This window comes from Electrophorus electricus, chromosome 18, assembly GCF_041902795.1.
Source record: "Electrophorus electricus isolate QZ-2024a chromosome 18, ASM4190279v1, whole genome shotgun sequence".
Classification (NCBI taxonomy): domain Eukaryota; kingdom Metazoa; phylum Chordata; class Actinopteri; order Gymnotiformes; family Gymnotidae; genus Electrophorus; species Electrophorus electricus.
Genome location: NC_137514.1, coordinates 19092702 through 19116962, shown reverse-complemented (window position 1 = coordinate 19116962; position 24261 = coordinate 19092702). Strand labels below are relative to the sequence as shown.

The 24261-nt window shown below is 36.4% G+C and overlaps 1 protein-coding gene across 2 annotated transcripts in view; it reads left to right on the top strand.

Moving 5' to 3' along the window:
* Positions 1-5470: 5470 nt before the first annotated feature.
* The window catches only part of LOC113590752 (NACHT, LRR and PYD domains-containing protein 3-like), a 29829-nt gene continuing 11038 nt past the window's right edge, over positions 5471-24261 (top strand). The window contains exons 1-11 of one of the 2 annotated variants that reach the window (XM_081701669.1): positions 5471-5638; positions 8582-8646; positions 10498-10760; positions 13261-13350; positions 14481-14552; positions 15346-15420; positions 15953-17693; positions 18553-18726; positions 20185-20358; positions 22829-23002; positions 23978-24151. In XM_081701669.1, the coding sequence (XP_081557795.1) occupies positions 10499-10760; positions 13261-13350; positions 14481-14552; positions 15346-15420; positions 15953-17693; positions 18553-18726; positions 20185-20358; positions 22829-23002; positions 23978-24151 (2936 nt within the window). In that variant the 5' untranslated portion in view covers positions 5471-5638; positions 8582-8646; position 10498. The remainder of the gene's footprint in view (positions 5639-8581; positions 8647-10497; positions 10761-13260; positions 13351-14480; positions 14553-15345; positions 15421-15952; positions 17694-18552; positions 18727-20184; positions 20359-22828; positions 23003-23977; positions 24152-24261) is intronic. The other variant, XM_081701670.1, reaches the window with a different exon arrangement.

Below are 24261 nucleotides of genomic sequence, written 5' to 3'. Positions count from 1 at the left end.
CATCCTTGTATTCTACAGTATTCTAATTCATTGGTATGTTTGATTTTAACCTACTGTACTGTACTAGGATATATTCTATGAGTAAACGACGAAGCACTTTTGTAAGTCACTCTGGATAAGAGCATCTGCTAAATCCCGTAAATGTAATGTAAATGTAAATGCAGCCGCTGTGTAGAGAACTTTTGTCTGGACGCTGTTACTGGGAGGTTAAGTGGAGTGGGGGAGGGCACTGAAGTAGCAGTAATGTATAAAGGAATCAGTAGAAAAGGACGTAGTTCTGAATGTGAGTCTGGATGGAATATAAAATCCTGGAAGTTGACCTGCACTTTTCATAAAGATCAGCTTTGTCATACTGTCATACTTTGATGTAAATAGGTTATTTCATTGATGTCAAAATTACAGGATGGCTTGAAAAGAAATATCCCCAATAATGCTAACTGACCAGATGTTAACGTCAAAGCTGCATCATTTCCTCTAGATCTTATAGATGTAGTACACATTATCCTTAAAGGTGAGTTTTTATTCATTTCTGTTTCTGAATCTGTTCCTAAATTTTATTGCTATTTCCTCAGACTTTAATTAAGGGTATTCCTAAGGTCACTTTATATATCACTTTATTCTCAAAACTAGAGGGAGCACATTGTTATAATATATATACCTGCAAGTTTTAACAGTCACATTTGTAAATATCCCACTCGTGAGTGCAAATGACACTCAGAAGCACAAAGAATTGTGTGCACATCATCATATCACAGTCAAACTCTTTCATTTTATTTTTTGTTTTTTTTTCTGGATTTGACAGTTGTCCTCACTCAACAAGTCACTACATTATGTTTGGCTGCTTTGTGCTCAAGTGTTGTGACTGATTGTACACTACAACAAAGCTTTCTCCAGAAGATAGCAAACAAAGATGAACATAGAAAGGCAAGTAAAAGGTTCACTTTCAAAAAAATGAAATCCAAGTTTTTCCAATCAAAGCAAACTTTTGATTTAACTAAATGTTAATAATAGTTTAATAGTCAAGCTTAACATTTTATGAGCACAGATTCATTGATTCCCGTAGCCTATTTGCCACTATGAGTACTAACGTGTTAAATTGATGTACTGAAACTTTCAGTGATTGCTTGAATGTTATGGATCAGTTATTTATAGCCTGTAGCATCAGCTATAGTGCTTAAACCTGCAATGGTTTTGAGAATTTATTTATAATAAATAGATTCACATCAAGACAGATTTAGTTGTCTCTGTGGTGTCAGCTAGGTTATTATTCACCAGTTCAGGCTTTGGTGTCATGTTTGTGATGCTAACATTAGGAAGTGTACATTTATGACATTTAGGTAACCTTTTATCCAAAGTGACTTACAATTATTGGCAAAATATGAGCAATTGAGGGTTATGGACCTTGCTCAGAGGCCCAACAGTGGAAAATTGGTGGTGAAGAGATTTGAACTAGAAACCTTGTGAATGCTAATTAAGTGCAAGAAACACTGAGCTACCACTGCTCATGTTGTTTAATTTAATTAATTTGCTCATATAAAATAATGTGCACCTCCAGTTTTAAGCTCATTTTTGAACGATTTGTACTTGTTCAATTTAACAATAGTTATCTGAAATTGTACATATAGCACAATGATCATTCAGGATGATCCCTTAACATCCAGGCTTATTTCTCCATCATTTAAGTTACATTTGAGCACAACTAATACAGAAGAAAATGTAAAAAAAAAAAAAAAAAAAAAAGCCTGTTATTTGGGGGGTTTCTAATGTGTTTGGATGCTGGAGATTCATTTTCAGTCATGTTCTATTATGAATTTTTCCAGCATTGATTGGGAACATCTAGTGATTTGTGTTACAAACATCATAGTCCATGTTAGAAGCCACTGAACCATCTCTCAGCTTCCAGATCATAACTGCACCCAAACAACTCCACATAAACTTCAGCTAAAATAAGCCTCTTCCTTTCCATGATGTCCAAAAGTATTGATGATCACTAATAATTAATTATTCACTAAAAACAATATCCATGACTGCATCAGATTTGCCAAACAGCATGTGATACACTTTATCTGGTTACAATGTGCAAGCAATGTTTTGCTGTGCGCACGGCTCACACAATGGCTGCCCAGGTATGGCAAGTGAGATGTCTATATTTTCATCTAAGCATGGAAACATCTGCCAAATGGGTTGATGTAATGCTGTTTGGTGAAACTGGGAATGAGATTCAATATCTCATAGACTGCAAGGGTTTTGGACCTGAAGAGAGGTGTTGGCTCTGGATGTGTTAGATCCTTCTATGGTCCTGGATTTGATAGACCTGCTTCTCATGCCAGTGGTTGTCCTCACAGTTGTTTTGCCGACTCTGACTTTTTTTTTTTTTGGCCGGGGGGGGGGTCACTGTCACGTCTGCCACAAGAGCACCATCTTCCGAGGAATATGTTACCCACAGCCCCCCCCGTTCATTCCCAGTCAGCAGATTATTAGTCTCACCTGTGTCTCGTTACCCTTATGTGTATCTGTATATAAACCTTCTGTGTTCATTCTGTCTTTACAAAGTTTCATTTGCCTGTCTAATGTTTCTGACCCTTTGGATATCTGTGATGTTTTCTTCAATTACTCGGATCTCGGCCTGTCTATTTGGATTACTCTATTTGACTGTTCCCTATTGGAGTTGTATGCCTGGTTGGATTGTCTTCTTTTATTTACTTCTGCTTATGTTTGACTACGACTTGGATTGCCCCTACCAGATTAAACTACTTTGTATTACTGCATTCAACTCTGCATCTGTTCACCATACGTGACAGAGGAATGTTGTGATAGATGTGGCAATCCCAAATTATAGCTACATCAGGAAAAAGAAACAAAAAAGACTGAGAAATACCAAAGGCTAAAAGAAGAGCTAGAAAAGATGAGGAGGGTGAAGGCAACTGGGGTTCCCATGGTAACTGGAGCACTAGGGGCTGTGACTTCATTTTAACCCTGGCTGTAGACTGTGTGGCAGGAGACTGCATGAGAATCTACTTTGATAATCTGCTCTGAGGCTACATGTTATGTTTATGATAGTAAAACATATTCTAGGCCAACAAACTTGTTCCTAAGAACTCACAAACACACACATGCATGCACATACACAGCCAGACCTTTAAGCATCTTGACTACATCTTTCTGTAACATAGCAGACAAATTCAGTCAGTAGCAGATAGAAGAGGTTCAGGTTTCATTAGAGCAGGAATATCCATATTGGCCATCAGTACACATGCAAGAGTCCAATCCAGTATGAAGAAGGCAAGGATAATCACAAACATGTAGATACACAGTCCAGGATGTAAAGCAGAAGGCAACCAGAATGCAATCAAAAAACAGTCAGACAAATCCAAAGTGGCAGGCAAAGAACAATCAAGAGCAACACAAAAACAAGATCTGAAACAGAGTCAGACAAACAGGAGAAACCCACTCAGAATACTTTGGAGGCAATAATTCACAAAGAGGAGGCAGACTTGACAGGTTTAAATATACTGAGTTGTAGAGAAACAGGTGTAACTAATTGTCCAATGATGAGGCTCTCGTAAACTGTCTTTGATTGGATGGGTTGTCCTCTGGGTGGTGAAAAGAATGTTGGGAGTTGTAGTGCCCTGGGGACAGTGGCAGCATGACAATTTCTGAAGAAGAGGAGTGATTCAATCTATTCTCCAGAAGAAATGCAGACAGGGTGTGAATCGATATATGTAGTATAATACAACAAAGTGTTCTCTCTAATTTCTTCCTTCTCCAAGTTCAGCCTAGCTATGAAATATACATGGAATATAACATAATTTGCCATGAAGATAACCTTTTTGGATGTTTCAGTGAAGTTTGGAAAGTCTTGTTTAAACACCACCATCTATTATAAACCTATGGACTCTCATTCCTATTTGCAGTACAATTATTCACATTCCAAGCCTGCAAAAACTCTATCCCTTACTCATGGCTACTAAAATTTAAGTGCTTTTGCAGTGAGAATGAAGACTCCCTCTAGAAAAGTATGGAAATGTTTGAATATTTTTAAAATTGTGGGTTTTCTAAGGAAGTTATAGACGACGCCTTTGCTTGCGTTTTACTTGTTCAGAGAGTGGATACACAGACCTATAAACAATTGACTGTTAAGACTACAAGAATTCCTTTGGTGCTGACTTATCATCTTACAAATAATAGGATAACAATGACTAATATTATACATAAACACTTCAGAATCCTCCAGGCAAGACAAACATTTCAAAAGAGATTAAAAATTGGAAGCACTTTGCTGGAACAGCCGATGAAGGACTGCTGTCTGTAACATCCTGTTTAACTGGAAACCTTGTGTACTTCACAACAATTTTAAATATCTCTACATCTCCTTCTACAGTACACTGCAGTTACTCTCTCTGCATAAACACTGTATACCCTCTTTGAATATACCGTCTCTGAATAAGCTCAGAATACAAGCTCAATAGAGGCTGGGATCTACCACAGGAGGCAGGACACCAGATCTAGCACATAAAAGTGGAATGCAAGATGCTAGCAGGCAGGGCATACATGGAACATACCCCCAAAGTGGAATACACTCCCAAAGTTGGTGGAAAATGACCATGCTAATATCCTGTAGGCTTCATCTTGGAACTCAAAGCAATAAAATATGTTACTATTAGTTATGACTAAAATCTCAGAGTGAGTGCACTGCAAAACAAAACATAATTCTTGCTCTTCTCTCTCTCTCTCTCTCTCTCTCTCTCTCTCTCTCTCTCTCTCTCTCTCTCTCTCTCTCTCTCTCACACCTGCTCTCTACTTGTCCCAATCTATCTCTTTGATTCTCTTTCTGTCTTCTATCCCTTTCCAGAATATTCTTTTCATTTGCAATAAACAACACTGCCAATACTAAATATGTGTTATAAAACTATCTTAAGCATTTAATACCAGAATTATAACTGTTCCTTAACAAATATGGTTCTTTGCACATTGGAAACATCTATATTGTTTATATAAGATCCATATGTGTGAAATATAAAGTGTATGATGGATTGGGTGAAAAAATAGATTAAAAATATATATGAAAGGAACAATAATCATGTAAATAAATGTTTTGATCACACATGATTCCCACAAAGATTTTGGATAAAGGTCTCTATCTTTTTTTTTTTTCACACATGCATAAAATGTCTTATTCTTTAATTTATTTGTTTTTTTAATTAAATTGTGAAAATCTCCCATCCTTTGGATTTGTAGCCATTTCCCTCTCAGTGTAGCAACAATCTAAGTAGGACACACACACACACACGCATGTGCGCGCACGCACTTGGGGGGTTGGTTGTGGGCGGGCGGGGGTGTGCATACACTTGCAGTTTAATGTCACTCATATGTGCACCAACCTGTTTCTGTCTTTCTAAAGAAGAGGAGTGCTGAGTGATTGTAATTCAATCTATGCTCCAGTGAAGGTGCAGACAGAATGGATAGGTTGTGCAATGTAATACAACAAAGTGTTCTTCTGTGAAACTATTGAAATTGAGATTAGTGAGTGTGGCTTGCCAAGGAGTGTTTTTTTTTTTCTGTTGTAGCTCAAAAAGCAATCTTGATGAACATAAATTGTGACTTTCTTCATGAAGACTGGCAGACTAACCCAGTAAAGGTAACACTGCTCTCATTTATCATTTATTTCTATTAATAATATTATACATTATAGACTACTATGGCAGTGAATATGGCCTACAGTATAAAACAGGCTTTCTGCCTGATAGAGTGCATGGTGAGATGCTCAGTGAAGTCATGCGCTCATAGATACAGTTGTATCCATAGAAATAGATACAGTATATTTATATTGATATATTTGTATTTATATATTTATATTTATTGGCATAATAGAGGAGAATAAAGAAAACATCTTTACTTTTCTTTACTTTAATGATCTGTCTTGCATAAGCTTCACCGTGGTTTGAACACATCTCAGTTAGAAGTTCTATTGACAACATTCCAGCATAGGATGTTGTTTGTATAGACCTCTTCCCACATATGTGATCAAGAAGTAAATGAATGAGCACGCACTTTCTTCATTTGCTAGAAAACGTTTTCTGTTTGCAGACCATTGAACAATTTGAACAATACCCGCTGCAGGTGGGCTTTTGACAGCGTTTTCTGATACAGCATTCATTGCTCAAATGAAGGAAGCTGGCATTCTCAGTGTTGCTGAACATGCGATTTAGGATGGAATACAGTGACTGCATCTGTCTTGATGTGCTGTGGTAAACCAGTATTCAGCATAGACATTTACTTGTGTCAAAGTGGGGCTAAAAGTAAATGGAAGCAGTACATGTTCATGGACCTGCAGATGGACCTGCAAAAGCTTTCATTTTTATGTAATAGAGTATTTATAAATTAATATTTTAAGGGCTTGGAACCAGAGGGCTATAAGTGACATCTGACACATTTTACAGGAGAGCCTAAATAATTTTCAGTTATTGTCATTGTCCAGTCTTTGTTTCTTAACATGTTTTAATAATTTATTAAAAATTAGTGTAATATGTGTATCTGATCTTATTGCCTTTCTCATCAATATCTTTCATTTTTAATTTTTACACAAAATGTCAATTACACCCCTCTGCTTCCAAGTGTTATGTAAGTATTAAGGATTTCATATAAGTAAATCAACCATTCAGAAATTGTACAGCTCCCTCTATCTTTCTCTCAGTCTTATGATTAAGGACCTCAGCCACCCTAACAGGTGGAACCTGGTTCATTGTTTTGTGGTACATAGAACCTGTTTTTGCATTCCAGTTAAAATCTAATGTGTCAGACACCCCACCCACCCATACACACACACACACATCCACACCACACCCACTATCTCCTATGTGTAAGCACACCTACACAAACACACATACTTCACAGTACTTCATTTTCAGGTGTTGAGGGACCTAGGGTGTATTTATTTACTCTTTCTGTTTTTCCTGCCTAGCAAACATCACTGGATGTAGGTGTGGGTATAGGTTTAATATATGTATATAAATAATTATATATCTGTAACAGTCCAGCCTGTCAGCTAGGCCATTTTCGACCTTCGGAGGGAGACCCAAAACTGCATCATAGTAATCAGAGCCAATCAGTCACACCTGTCATCCAGCCTACTTAAAAGCAGTTCACAGGGTCCCTGGAGCTTAGTTTTTGTGCAGAGATTTGGCAAAACACAAAGTTGGTAATCCTGATAGAGACCTCAAGAGCTATCTTTTGGGTCTCCTTTCTTCCCCCTCTCTTGAGGTCTCCTTGGTTGGGAAAGCCATTAGGAGAAAAAGAAAATGTGCTTTGGCTTTCCCTGTTTGAGCATGTCAGACCATACCCCTGACAGCCTTGGTGGTGAAGTTCTCTGTGCAGCCTTGTTGGTGTGCTGCTAGCATGCTGGTCACCTTGCGGTTGGTGGTTTGATCTTCCTTTTTTTGGGAGGTTTCTCTAATCATTCCTCAGGCCCAGTGGATGCGAGCTGGTGGCTCACTCACTTTTACTCCAGTCCCATATAATATAAAAACATTCCCCACTCATCCTCCCTGTGGCAATCTTTTTCCTTCAAGCTCAGGTTCTCTACCAGAGGCCTGAGAGCTTGAGGGTCCTGCATAGTATCTTAGCTGTTCCTAAGACTGCATTCTTCTGGATGGATGTTGTTCCTGGGATCTGTTTTCACATGGTATTGCTATATCTAGCACTACAGCCCTGTTCTGCTTCACTGGTTGGTTATCCATTACCATTTTGTCAGTCTGTATCTAGAAGTTCCATATGATCTTAGCTTGGTGTGTGTGTGTGTGTGTGTGTTCAGAAGCACTTCCACACCTGATGAAGGACCTCTGTCCTAAATATCCTAAATATCCTATTTCTCTGAAACCTTCTGTACTATTTTGACTAGCTCTGCATCTATTACTACAGTACACTGCAGTTACTGAGTAAAATGTGAAATACTGCGAAGGATAGTCACATGTGTAGCCTAAACATCAAGTTAAAAAAAGACTGATCCAATTATAGCTGTAAGAGGCTTCTGCAAAATGTGTCTGTAGCTAAATTCATTTCAATATTTAATTTCTGCCATCATGAGGGGGGAAGGTGAATGAGGATTTGTGGTTTTTACTGGTACTCACTGGCACAGGTACATGAGGTATGCCAATTTGTTTTTCACAAAGTAGGTGTGTTCACACCTTGGGCAACCTATAATCTTTGTGCACACATAAAATAAAAATGAAATGTGTCAAAAGAAAATGCCTCAAATGAAACTTCAGCAAGTCAAACTTTCACTGTTACTGTACATGATGTATAGTCAAATCCATAAATATGATCACAGCGTGTAGACACTGGCAACAAAATACATATACATATACATATGAACACATACATATGAAACATTTTCACATAAATAGCCTACTACTTATATTTGTGTATGATAGCTTACATTTGCATATATACCCACTTGCACATTAATTCACTGGTGTGTAAACAGAGTTTAACTATGCTTGCATCTATGTTTGTGGCCACGTGTGCAAAAGAATTTTCAGTATGCATCAGATTTGATCTGAAGAATTGCATTTCTCACCCACAGCACTGATCTAGATGAACGTGGACCTAAAATTCTCACCAAAGACTTATAGACTGAACAAATGAAAGGTAACACTGCCGTTAAGTTTGCATTGAATATTATTGCAATAGGTTTTCTTTTTACTTATGCACTTTTACTTCAGTATTATATAGGCTTATAGGCTTTTAAACTGTATGAATGGACTACATACATATGTAAAATAATGACATAACAAGAAGAAGAATGAAAAGATCTGACAGTGTGATGTTTGGAGGCTGCATTTCTAAAAGGTTTAGTAATTTATTACAGCTCCAATTATCCAGAGTCCAGAATAAACAAAAACGTGGAGAGTGTAAACAAAAGGTGGGTCTAAGATGTAAATGTGAGCACATGGAGGGACTGCAAAAGCAAAGGTGGAGTCGAGACATAAACAGAAGCACAAGGAGGGAAAGCAAGGACAGAAAGGGAGGATATTTGGGGAAATCATGACAGACTGCCTGTTCACTTGTCTTGTAATCATTTCATTTTGGACAAATGTGACAAGTTTATATTCAGTTATTCAGATTCCTTGTGTGAACTGGTGGTTCTGGATGCAGTAGCACTGTTCACCAGAAGATCAACATTCTGGTCACATTGTTACACACTCCATAGCCAATCATTACATTGTACTACACTCGCACTAACCTACATAAAATGCATTAATTATTTCCACCCATTAAAGTTCAGCAATACAGAAATGCATGACTTTATGACTTTAACTTGTTTATGATTTGATGCTGGCTTAAGCTTAGGTAAACAGTTTCTTTTTTAAGGTAATCAAAATAATTATGATTTGATGCAGGCCGTCCAAGCATTAATACATGGTTATAACGGATATCATATATGCTTAAATCTCATTCAGATGTTTTTAAGAGTGTCACAGTCAAGATAAACACAACTGTTCACCATTATCTCTATTTAACAGTTATATTAATTTATTATTTTGTTTATTTAATCATTTAATTATTTTAACCTGTAAATGCAGTAGTAGCTCAGTGGTTAAGATACTTGACTTGTAATTGGAAGGTTGCTGCTTCAAGTCCTGCCACTGTTAGGCCCCTAAGCAAGGCCCTTAACCCTCAATTGCTCAAGTTATACTCAGTCATAGTTGTAAACTGCTTTGGACAAAAGTGACAGGTAAATGTCAGAAATGCATGATTTTATAACTTGTTTATGATTTGATGCTGGTTTAAACTCAGTTTAATAGTTTCAAACCACACATTGCACCTCTGTGCTATTAATAAAGAGGAAAAGGATGATTCCCAACTTTTTTAAAAGGTAATCAAAACAATTACACAGACTGCTGATTATAACCATCAGGAATGGGGAAGTGGGTTATGTAAGTCTAAATTGTGAACTATTTGATAAAAATTTTAACACATTTTCTTTCTCCCACCCTTGCCCTCTCAAAAGGTCAAACAACACATTACACGTGTCTTTTTTCCTTGAAATAGTTGGTGCGAAATACTGTTTAAATTGCCTGTTTTGTTTTGTGAATAAGGTGATTATGATCAGTAGCCACTATCTACAAGTTATATGCTTACCATAGTAAATGTAAATCTTAATGTACATGTGTGTAACAACCTGAAATGTAAACATAATTCTAAATGGTTCTGTTATTAGAATTGCTGTAATTAGAATTAGAATTAGTAATTCTAGTAATTAGTAATTAGTAATTAGAATTATTATTATTATTTATTATTATTATTATTATTATTTTAAAATTTTAAACCTGATAGATATGTGCATCTCACTCATGTCTCAAACTTCTTTGCATCACGCATCCACGTCTGCTCTGTCCTTGCATTCTAAATAAAACATTCCAGCCCATGTTTCTGATCTTTCAGAGACAGAAAATTGCATTAAGACTAAGTCTTTTACCTTTATGCCCAATCATGCAGGATGGCAAACATTGCAGAAGAGTTGCTTGCCACTCTAAAGGAGTTATTGTCACATGACATGAAATCATTCAAGTGGCATCTAACCAGCGGTGTGGAAGGTTTTGAACGCATTCCAAAAGCTGAACTGGAGAATGCAGACAGACATGACATTGTGGATAAGATGTTGCAGAATTATGGCCCAGATGGAGCTGTGGAGATCACAGTGGCCATGCTGAAGAAGATCAACCAGAACCAACTGGCTGAGGAACTGCAATCTAAACACTGTGAGAATCATACTCACTATACACTATTTGATCACAGAGAGAATGTAATCATATTAATGAGAATGATTCAACTGAAATCATATTCACTATTTAAATGCAGGGAGAGTAATGTAGCTGAAATAACATTCACTACTTAAACTCAAAATGTATCAAATATATAATGAAATGGATAGTTCTTGCTTACATTTGCATTCTATTTCCACCAATCAAAAGTGTGTCTTTTATCATGTTTACACATTTGCTGAAATAATGCTCTTATCTTGAACCTTGAACATATTTTGTTAAACATTCAGATTACATTAAAATGATTATTTGTCAAATTATTAGTTTTAGAATTAAATAGCACAAACATTATGGCCTATAGACTTCCAGTGAGAATAATCCAACATTGTAAATTGCTTTTATACACCGAAAAGGACTAATGTAATATTCAGAAACTTTTACTACCTATTGATTTCATTGTATGTTGAGGCTGAATAAATAACAAGGCACATGTAAATGATCAAACCCTCATATAAACAAAAATCAGTTGGACCAGTCCAGGACATAATGGCTCAGACTGTACCAGGCCAGAACCCTGCATTTCAGAGTGAACTATTTAATGCACCTATTTAACATGGGGATGTGGTTTATGGCCCGATTAATATTATCATCACTGTCTAATTGCAGTTTGTCACACTCATACAAATAATGCTAGATAGTTAAAATAATTACATAGTGGGATAATGCATTGGCTAGTATGAATTAAGTACCCTGTTCATTACGATTAAGTATGTCTTGTAATTCTCAGTTCTACAAGTAAATCTTAATTATTTAATACATGAAGAAAGCTAGAAAATTTTGATCATGATAAACAATTCAGACAACACCTACTTTAATGTATATAGGTAAGAGAAAGCAAACTGTTGGCTGCTATTTTGTGGTTCTTCTGTTTTATGCTTGGTGAGACAAGGTGGTTCTGGGAGGCATAATCAGTTTTATTTGCCCTACCTAGATGAATGACACCAAGGAATTCCAGGAAAAGGAAAGGTTTTTTGATTGTTTTTTACTTGGATACCTGAATAGATAATAATTTATGCATTATGCATTTCTTCTAATTAATCCTACAACACTATTCCACATTAACACAAGCATGACTATAAAATAGTTAGTCAGATGTTGCATATAACTTATCATTGGGGTTTCCAAAGTAAACCTGTAGCCTGTAAACATAATCACATTTTATTTTTAACCTGCTTGTAAATCACCTCAAGGAGGCAGAAAAATATAGTTATAAAGAAGTATGTTGTTACCTTGCAAGACATTAGCATATGTACACTTTACTCAGAAATATCAAAATATTCTGCTCACCATTGAGTTTTAACTACAGAGCTAGAACCAGCTGTGTCTAGCTGGCTTACTTGCATGATGTTAGCACTGGTGTCTCTGGCATAGTAAGAAATTCTGAAGGGGCAGCTTCTGCCTCATCACAAAAAAAAAAAAAATTATGTGCAAACATTCTTAAGTACTAAAAAATATAATATATAACATAATACATTGTCAATGAAACTGAGACCATATGAACGATGCCAACATAACTCAGCACAGGAAGTGAAGCGGGGCCATGTCATCCTCAATAACAAGCATTTGATCTCACATAATCCATAGCTGTACTAGCTTCTACTGTGTGTATCATTAAAAACCCAATTTTTATCAAACATTATATGATCACTGAGTTCTGCAATTATAAACAACACCTCCAATGCAATATTTAAATTATATTTAAAATTTAAAAATATTTAAAATTATTTAAATTTGCATTCATTTAGCTTCAAGAGATGCACAATAATAATTAATGGCAAGGTACTTATTTAAAACTTAAATTGTAAACTTAAATTTTGCCTTGCTTAATAACACAGTGACTTTCAAAGTATATTTGCTATCAAAGGCTAGCTGTAAAATAATGCATATAGTGAACATATCGACGTTTTTTATCAGTTGCTCTCAGCTTTGGGGCCAGTGACAAATATGACCCACAGGCCATCACTGAAAGCACTTCACACTGCTAAGAATGGCCCTGTACACAACAGGTACAGGACAATATTTAGAATCTTCTTGGACAATCAGGATAACTAGAATTATTGAGTTATAGTACTTGATAGACTGAATTAACAACACCTCTGAAAGTTGGCTAATATGAATGTGAGGTAAGCTAATGCTTATACAGTGGTTTGAGTACCATTCCAGTGTGATCAGGCATCCAAAAAGAGCCAACCAAACATGAATTGCAAATAACAGATTATGTGAGTGGTGCAGAGGGACCAGAAAGAAGAAATGCCCCATACTGAGCAGATTGCTGTCAGATGATCTAAGAATGTGAGAAGCATTATAAAGATGGAGTTCAGAAAGATAAAAGAAAAAAAAAGTCAAATATAAAGCAACAACAAAATGATGCTCTATATCATATCAGAATAAAAAAAAAACCTTGGGTTTTAATATTAACTCATGCCCTCTCCCTTAGGTGTAAACAGAAGTAAGAAGGCAATCAAGATTCCAATTCCAACCTCACCCTCTGCTGTCGTTCAGGGTGGACTTAATGTTCTCACTACAGGTAAACTCATCACTGTACCTTTACTTTGGAAAAAAATCTAAATTGCAACTTAAAGAACATGTATGTGCTTAATGTACCCACTAAAATGTGATTAATGTGCCCACTATGGACTGTTTTAACTTGGTGCCATAAGCTTTAGATTTCTTTGTCTATTTATTCATTTATGTATTTATTTATTTACAAATATTAATCATCCAACAAAGTCCATATTTTATTCTTGGATTAATGTTAGAATGACAGAAACAGTACAATACAATGCTATAGAATACAGCACAATTTCGGTGCAATTACTAAGCAAGACAGGTTATGTGTAAATATAAGATCTTCTTACAGGTGTCTGAATAGTTTAATTAATGTGCTTTTCAAAGAGATATTTGAAGACAGAGAGGGACTCCACTGTTTGGACAGCTAGTAGAAGGTCATTCCACCAACAGGGTCCAACGATTGAGAAGTGTTTTGGTGCTTGCAATCCATGACTATCCTTGCTATCCTTGAAGAATAATGGGTCCAGCTGGGCCGTAATTGAAGCTTGAAAGGCTTGAGATACAGATTGCATTGTTACCATTGTCATCCAGTAGGATGGCACAGGCAGGTTTTAAACCTGATATGTGTAGCTACTGGAAGTCAGTAAAGTGACTGGAGTAGTAGAGTGACATAAGAAAATTTAGAAGAGGAGAAACTTGCATGACCTCAAAAACAATTAGAACAATTAAGCTTGCAGTAATTAAGTCGTTCTGATTTTTTTTTTTGAGGGGGGGGGGGGTTGACAAACACCACTATAAACCAATACTAGTCCTGATTTTGGTCATTCTGGCCTATACTAAAAATGTTCTATACCACTAAATAAAAATACTCCATATGGTTTTCTTGTAAAAGATCAGCAGCATTAACATAAGAGCAGTGGTATTTTTATTGTAACTGTAACAAAAGTTTCCTTTTATACCCTGTTACATATATACTGTTAGTTACCATCCTTAGAACACCCATTATTGTCTTTTCTGCCTTCATGCAGATATAACAGCTCAAGAAGGGACTGAAGGACATTTATGACCAAAAAAAATGTTCTATGCAATTGAAAAATTTACATTTTGTGTTTAATATTCCTTATTCTGTACTGATGTCCTCCTTAGGTGTAGGCAAATATATGAAGATGAATGCTACGAGTGCAACATCAAGCTCTCCTGTCAATCCTAACAAAGCAGGTAAGCTCATCACTGTCCACTTTACATGTGCAATATTATCAATATCAACCTAAAAATCATGAATGTGCTTAAATGTGCAATAGTACTCCTGTAAACCTTTTTCTCTTAGTGTCAGAAGCTGTTTGTTCATTCATGTGTTCATTTATATATTTATTTAATTATAAATATTAATCAATAAGCAAAGTTCATATTTAATTGGAAAATTAACATTTCATCTTTCTTTTTCCTTATCATTTCATGTATATGTTGCATCATTACGCCAGTGATAACATTGATGTAGAGGCTATTTAACAAATTATGCTAACACATTTTATTCTTCTTACATATATTATCACATCATATTCATGTTTTAGTTATTCTTGCATTTAGTAAAATAAAAATGTTTTCAAGCATAAAATAACAACTGTAAATAAGATCAATAAAACAACAAGATATGTATTTGTAAAAGAATGCAGTTGCCTTTTTTACTGCCTGTTATTCCGTTACTACCCAACTGTGGAATCCACACCCATTATTGATCTGCTATTAATTAGAAATAATAAGCAAAGGTAGCTGCCTCTTAAACAAATTCTTCTTGTGATAATGCTTCACAAAAAGGAAATATAAAACTTTGAACTGGGACCACACATCCCCCCCCCTCTCCATAATCTGCACCTGGCTGTGTTTCCCTTGCTTAAAATAAAGCAGTTAAAAAAGAGACTAAAGAGACATTTAACCACAGCTAAGTCACAATTATTAAAGCAGATTATTTGTCTTGTATTTTGTATTCTGTATTTGATGTCTTCTCACTCAGATGGAGACAAATGTGGGAATGTAAATAATAGAAGTTCAGAAGTCCCCAAGGCAACTCGTACTACTTTCCATTCAGGTAAACTCAACCACATCATCACTGCTTCCTTTTACTAACACATTGACAATAATATAAATTTCAATCTTGATTGTGCATATCATTAAGATACAATATGTGTTTACTGTGACATATTTTCAAAACTTTCAGAAGCCTTGAAGCTATTGTCCAGTTTATTCACAATTGACAATTATTCATCCAGCAAAGTCCACAGTACTTTGAACATTAACTTTCAAAATCTATTATATCCTCATAGTTATATGCAGAATTTGCATCATAATTATATGTTGACAAATTATATGAATACATTTTACATTTCTGAACTAAATTGCAGATATTTGAGTAATTACACTTAAGAAGCCAAATAATTATTACATGTAAACACTGCTTAGTTTCGGAAAAAAAAAACTTGGATGTTCCAATTTTCTTTTTGTGAATTGATAACAAACACCACTTTAGGCCAACTCTAGTTATGCCTGCAGTCATTCTGGTCTTTAATAAAATACAGGTTTATATCATCATAAATTTATTTTATATTCTTCTCTTACAAAAGATAAACCACCTCACATCCAATTACTGCACTCCCTGAAGCAAAGAGTAACTGGCCACGAGAAGCGTTTGGATAACATCTACACAAATCTCACTATAGTGGTGAATGAGACTGCAGGAGCCATTCAAGAGATGATACGGCCTAAAATATCTTCCAAAAGACATTGTAAAACTGTCAAATCCAGTGTCAAATTCAGTAAAATTTTCAAAGACCAGTCTGATAAACGGCGGAACAGAAGAGTGTTGACAATGGGAATTGCAGGAGTGGGCAAAACCGTATCAATTGACAAATTCATCCTTGACTGGGTGAAGGGCAGGGAAAATCAAGACATAAAGTACATTTTCCCCCTTCGTTTCTGTGAACTGAATCTAATAAAAGATAAAGAATTCAGTTTAATTGAATTACTGAATCATTGTTTTTTCTCTTCAAAACCTGTACTGAAGAGTCTCCCGGAGGATGATGGGAAAGTTTTATTTATTTTTGATGGGCTTGATGAGTGCCGCTTTCCTCTTTGCTTCGAAGATGATAAGGGACAAAACAATATCAATGAGAAGGCCTCAGTGGGCACTCTGATCACAAGTCTCATCAAAAGACAGATAGTTCCCTTGGCCCTCATCTGGATAACTTGCCGACCAGCAGGCTCCCATCAGATTCCACAAAAATACCTTGAACTGGTAACAGAAGTACGAGGTTTCAGTGATGAACAAATGGAGGCATACCTCAGCAAATGCTGCAATGAAGATGTGGGAATGAAAGTATTCTCACATATAAAGAAATCAAGGAGCCTCCACATCATGTGTCAAATACCAGTCTTCTGCTGGATAACTGCCACTGTGCTTCAGCCATTAATGGAGGAAGACAGCCAAAATGAAATGCCTTCAACTCTCACAGGAATGTATATAAACTTCCTACTTCAGCAGAAAATACTAATGGAAAAGAAATTCCAAGAGGAGCCTACAAAATCTGTTGATATCGAGCGCATCATTCTGAAGTTTGGTAAACTGGCCATCCATAATCTTGAGAGCGGCACATCAATATTTTGTGAGGAAGACCTTATGAAATATGGAATTGATGTCTCTGATGGCACTGAGTTCGCAGCAAATTGCCCTGAGATTTTCTGTCAGCATGAAGGGATTTCTGAGAGGAAAATCTTCAGCTTTACACATCTGAGTGTTCAGGAAAGCATTGCAGCTTTATACGTGCATTACACACAATGTCAAAACAAAAAGAATGCACTCAGGCGGAATTCAATTGTACACAAGGTTTTATGGCTGAATAAGAACCTACAGGATCTCCACAAGTATGCAGTGAAAAAGTCTTTGCAGAGTGAAAATGGACACCTGGACCTTTTCCTCCGCTTCCTCCTTGGACTCTCTCTGGAGTCTAATCAGAATGATCTGATGAAACTTCTGCCAAGTTTGAATGTCAAAGTAAAGAGTGTGAGTGAGACAGTTCAGTACATTAAAAAGAAACTGAATGGTCAAATTTCATCTGACAGAATCCTGAATCTCTTTCACTGTTTGAGTGAACTGAATGACAACTCCCTGACAAACGAAATCCAGAACTACCTGAACTCAGGGAATCTCTCAAACCAGAAACTCTCACCTACACAGTGGTCAGCTCTGTTGCTTGTGTTGCTGATGTCAGAGGAGATTCAAGAGAAGTTTGAGCTGAATAAATACATACCATCAGATGAAGGACTAAAGAGACTTCTGCCAGTGCTAAAAAACACACGACGAGCTCTGTAAGTATTTTTTTAGTAAAATAAGTTCAAACACAAACCATAATAATAGTGTATATATAGTTAAAAACCATTAGTTAGTTGTAATGAAACCATGTCGTTTAATTTTAAATGTTTGACTGACTTGGCAGTGACAACAGCTAGTGTATATAATAAAATAGTCAAGATGTCTTTATTGCAAATTATGCATAACAGGTGCATTGGAATTCCTACATCCAAGAAATAGAATAGCCAAAGAAAGGTATAATAACCTCCAGCCTAATGATGTTGGGTCTTGGATGGAGTGATCCATGTATTAATATTTCTGCTCTTTCCCAACTTCCAGCTCCACTCTTGTCCAGTTTACTGTACCTGCTAATGACTGGCAGAGTATACATGGTTATGTCTTTTATCTTATTATTCCCATTCTGGGTTTTGAGGACTTTCCTTACACTATGGAGGATTATTAAAAAATCCTTGGCTAATAGTATCCTTGAGCCCAGTGCAAGCTTTTTTGTGGTTCATTCTCTTTAAAGATGGATAAAAATACTGCTATTTAGGTTAGTTAATTGTCATGAGAAAATTATCTGTGATATGTCAGTAAAGAGTGTGTGTAAAGATGGAAAATGCACAGACCTTCAGCTTGCTCATGGTGGTATTCTTCCCTTTGGGTCATATAGGTGTTGCAGACTTTAATTACGTGCTATCATATGTAACTAAATAGAGAAAGTAGATTTCTGTGTAAAAGGGTTTTAGGTGCTAAAACATCTTGTAGACTTGCATTATCCATAAATCTTCACGTATTGCACCTGTTTTTTGCTCATCCTGTTCAAACTTTTTCTGTGGTTGGATTCCACACTCACATTTTCCTTTGCTTTTCCAGACTATATGGCTGCAATATAACAGAAAACTCTGGTGAAACTCTCTGCACTGCTTTGACATCAGCAAACTCCCTCTTGAGGGAGCTGGATCTCAGTAACAATAATCTGCAAGATTCAGGAGTGAAGCTACTCTCTGCTGGACTGAATAGCTCACATTGTAAACTGGAGATACTCAGGTGAGCTTCCTGTTAAAATGAGATTTTATGGTTTTTAGATTATCATATTGTTATCTTATGATTATCTAAGAATAGCTTATTAATCATAAACCTTATTTATATAGAGTTGAGCTTTCTACTTAAATTTACTGTGAATCCTAAATTGGCCACCGTTAAATTTATTTACTATTAGGCCATAAAAAAGTATTTTTGCCAAAACAGAAAACTTGCATTTTAATAGATATGACAGTTAATAGATGATAGTTATTCATAATTGTTATTAACTGATAATTGAATCAGACAAACAAATGAAATAGCTAACAATTTAAATCAGTGCATGTCACAAACTCTACACACCTTAAAAGACCCAGTAGCACTTTTAATCCTGAGGATATTAATCTCTTTATCTATACTATCCAAAACAACCAATGTTTCTTAGAACTTTTAATGATAGTCACTATTTTTCACTCTTATAAATTACTTCATCCAATTCTCCTTTGTCTCTATCTGCAGTATCCCAGATCAAAATGGTTTTCTATTTGGAGTATTGAGGCTCCTCCCATGGTTTCTTCCCATTTTCCATCTCTTCTTGCCACTGTCACTCTTGGCTTCTTCTTTAGGGGTCTGGATGTAATTTATTCCTAAGCTACTTTACAACACTGTGCATTGTAAAAACTCTGAAACAAATATATTGAATCTAGAATCCCACATACTTACAAGCACTAATCAAGTCAATTCTGCACCACACTGACTTTGACTGACTCTAATACTGCTTGACTTGAACCACCATCTCTCAAAACAAAACTAAGACAAAACAAGACTCTTCTCTCTCCTGGCACCCAGGTGGTGGAATGAACTCCCCATGGTTGTCTATACAGCTGAGTCTGTATGTACTTCAAAACACTTTTAGTGTTTTCTTTTCCACTCTATCAAGGGATTTAGCCTGATAGTATTCTTAATACTGACCTATCAATTGTCACTTGATGATCTGTATTTGATTGGGTTTACAAAGCCTTTCTGTAAGCTGCTCTGCACAACGGTGTCTGGCAGATGTATATATAACAGGGTATGCTTCATGAATTAATTTAAAGTCACTTTCTTTTCATATGCCTTTAAATCCAAAATATAAATTGGTGTTTTCTTTAATTCAAGGTTTGCCATTCTTATCAAAGTATCAGCTGATTTGATATGTTGCAAATCACCAGGTTGTCCTAAAGCATTGTAACACAAAGATCATGATTAAATGGTAGACTGAGTATCAGCCTCATCACTTTTCTCTCATTTAAAATTATTTTAGCAGTAGAATGATTTTTGTAATGATCTGTGTGAAACAATTATGTCCATTTGTATGATTCTGATAACCATTTACTATCAAAGTGTTCAAATATATGACAATTTGAAGCCTGCTGTTTCCATGGTGACAATGCTGCAGTTTGCAAAGCATGTAGATGTATATGTATGTCTTCCTTCTCTTTCCAGGTTATCTGGTTGTTTTGTCACACAGCAAGGTTGTTCTTTTCTGGCTTCAGCTCTGAGTTCAAACCTCTCATACCTGAAAGAACTGAATTTGAACTACAACCACCTAGGAGACTCAGGAGTGAAGCGCCTCTCTGCTAGACTGGAGGATTCACACTGCAGACTGGAGACACTCAGGTATAAGCTCTGTGTGTGAGTCCACAAGCCTCTGATTATTTCCTTTTTGACCCTGCCTGTCTGTACATGTTTTTGCCTCTGGCCCTTTTGGAGTGTCTAGTAATGATTCCCTGCACATAGACCCAAAAGGCATGTCTGAGTTCATTCCTACATAGAATAATTTACCACCCATGGGTCCAGTGGGATTCTGTGAATTACAAATGGCTATAAAACCACAGGAAAGACAGCATTGCTTATTCGAAACCAACCTCCAACAGCTACACAGCACCATAGAAAGCATGAGCCATGAAATAAAAGGTATAATAGCTAGTCAGCTTTCCATTCCACAACCCGCTCTGGTCATGACTGATGTTACTGAGAACACAGCCTCCCTATTAAATTAGCCCTCCCAGATACATTTGATTGACCCCCAGAACTGTGTAAGGTGTTTCTATTGCAAATATCTTTATAGTTTTGTCATAGTCCAGGGGCTTTTCCCACAGATATGTTTAGGATCGCCTTTCTCCTATCCCAATTACAGCAAAGGCTCTTAAATGGACAACAGACATATGGTAGTCTCATACCTCAGAAAAACAGTCATATGCCCATTTAGAAGGGTCATTTAGGGGACTTACATTCTAAGTGTGGGAAAGCCCTAGGTGAACAATTGCTTCACATGCACTATGGGAAAACACTGGCAGAAGCATATGCTACTGAATTCCATACCCTGGCTGCACAGAGTGGCTGGAATCATTAAATGTTCAGAACAGTCTTGTACCAGGGACTTAACAAGACATTATGGTCAGAGATGGTATGTAAGGATGACCAATCATCTCTGTCTGACCTCATTCAGCTTGCAATACATTGGATAACCCCACCAGGTCCAGAAGAACTCAGCTGAGGATCTGGGAAGGGGACAAATGGAAAAGTCATCTTCTTTCTTGCTACTTCTCACCACTATGCATACCAGGCAATGATTTACACCCATTCGGTGTTCTGGTAACTTCATAAATAACATCTTCAGAGATGCTTTATAAATGGGTACTAGTTTACATCAATGGCATCCTCATTTATTCACATACAACACATACAACATTTAAGAAAAGTGTTGCTCAGACTCAGAGAAAACAACATATTTGTCAAACTAGACATAGTTCCACAGTACAGAGGTACAATTTACACCTTAAATGAAAAGGGGGTCAGCAAGAACAACCAAAAAATACAAGAAGTGAAAAGTTGTCCCCATCTTATAAAGGAACTATAAAGGAATTTGGAAATTCAGCACTCATTGCAAACCTGATCACAGATCTGTTAAAATGAAAATCTCCTGCTGCACATATAGCTTTATCCTGGTTAAAACATCAATTCACCACAGCCCCCAATCTCCCCTTCATAGTTGAAGTGGATGCTTCTGAAAAAGGCATCAGAGCTGTACTGTCACAGAGGCAAAGAAACCCTTTGAAACTACATCCCCTTTTCCTGGAAATTAACTCCCCAAGAAAGAAATTATGAAGTTAGGAACAAAGAAGTTCTCAGCATGAAATCTGCTTTGGAAGAGTGGAGGCACCGCTTGGATGGAGCTCATTTAACTTTATGATCTTCACACATCATCAAAACCTAGAATACATAAAAACAGCTTAACTCTCACCAAACTAGATGAGCTTTGTTTTTCATCCACTTCAATTTCACCATGAGCTACAGATCAGGATCGAAGAATGGAAAGGCTGATACCTTATCCTGCCTTTATGAACTCAGGCAGCAAGCTGACCCCATCCTTCCTCCTTCTTGTATATTAGCCCTAGTCAGATGGGATATCATGCAAACAATACATCAAGCCCATCGCTCAGACCCTACTCCTCCTGACTGTCCCTATGGGTGCATAAATCTCTTAGCTCCACACCACAAAGCCGTGTTGGAGTTCAATCCTTCATGATCTCATTGCCAAAATCAGGTTAAGGGAAGCATCTTCACATAGATGAAGAGTAGAGGAGGAAAGCATGCAAAGCAAGAGGGTGTGTGAAAGTAAGGAGACCTGCCCTCTGTTTCTGTTTTTAACATGGCCTCAAATAATTGTAATCAGGTGCTTAGGTAATAATCACTATGTGCCTATGTGTAAATACTATCTCATCAGGTGATTATGTAATGATCACTACATGCCTATGAGTAAATACCCAGCATTATAAGTTTTAAATCTATGCATGGTCTATAGAATGTTTTGTATCTATAGTATTTATATCCATATCTGATGTATTCATTGCAGTTTAGTTAGCTGTGATCTTGGGGAAGAGACTTGTTTGCTGTGTGTTTGCTGTGATGCCTTTTTTTCAGATGGCTTTTTCAACAGCAAACAGAAATAATAAAAAGACAGACCAAAAGTCAAGCTACATGGACAAGCTTCAATATAAATACCCAACATGACAAGAAATAAATCCCTATACTGTTTATAAGATTGGAACATTGAAACATTAATATTTGTTTTATCTGCTTGCAGGCTAGCTGGCTGTAATCTTGGGGAAGAAACTTGTAAAAATCTGGGATCTGTTTTACAACTCACAAAGTCCCCACTGAGAGAACTGGACCTTAGTAAAAATGATCTACAGGATTCAGGAGTGAAACTGCTCTCTCTTGGATTGAAAAATTCACAATGTAAACTAGAGACACTAAAGTAAGCCTTTTGAGGAGGCTTTATGGAAAAGAACATTTTAAGTTGTGATATTTAATAATAATTTTTAGATTCAATTTAAGATACAGCAGTCTATATAGTCTATATAATAAATAATATAATTGGGAGTGTATTCTAATAAATGACGACAAGATATACATTCTGAATATTTACTCACATACTGAAGGCTAATTGGAGGATATTGAGAAACTAACATATAGTCTAATGGTATGACACAGCTACGTCATTACCAGCAGGTCTACAGGCTATACAGTGTATAATCTTGCCATTTCTAATTTAATTAATGCTGGAATGTTTGAACATAAACTGTCTGAACATAGTTCTTGCTAGCACTGGGAGTGATTCCAAAATTTGCTTAAAATTCTCATTAGATAATTAAGTGGGTTTTTTTGTGGTGGGACACCAAAATATAAATAAAACAATCTATAGATTAGCAATTCTATGATAATTAAATCCCAGTTCCAAACATGAATTAATATAATCCCCTGTCAAAGTGTACCATGGGTGATCCAAAACACTAGTATGAGTTGTACATAATGTTGGTGGAACTGCAAGAATATTCCTTCTTTAGTGTCTTCAATCTTCAAATTGTTGTACAATCAGAATTAGAGAAAAAAATTGAAACTTTGCTTCACCTTATGTTGATGAGCATGCTGTATAGATGTTAAATATCTGCCTTCCTCTTAAAATGCCTTGTCATCCGGATGCACTGAAAATTGTTTTACACACACTTGACCACTGACATACACACAAGCTTAGTTAAACTCTGTTTACACACCAGTGAATAAATGTACAATGTCATGTATATACAACTGTAAGTTAACATATGCAAATTTAAGTAGTAGGCTATTGATGCAGAAATGTTTCATATGTATGTGGAAGTGTGCATGTATTTCACTGATTTTGCCCTAAACGGACTGCTGTACTGCCTCCTTCTTGGTTCCTTCATCTCTACAGATTGTCTGGTTGTTTGGTCACAGAGGAAGGCTGCTGTTCTCTGGCATCTGCTCTGACTTCAAACATCTCACACTTGAAAGAACTGGATCTGACCTACAACCACCCAGGAGACTCAGGCGTGAACAAGCTCTCTGCTATACTGCAGGATACACACTGTAATCTGGAGACTCTCAAGTATGTATAAATGTATAGAGTTATGTGCATATCCACAATGATTCCACTGTGCAGTAATATGGTGACAATTGTTGGTGTTTGGATTTTAAGATGTTTGGTGAGTTGTCTGA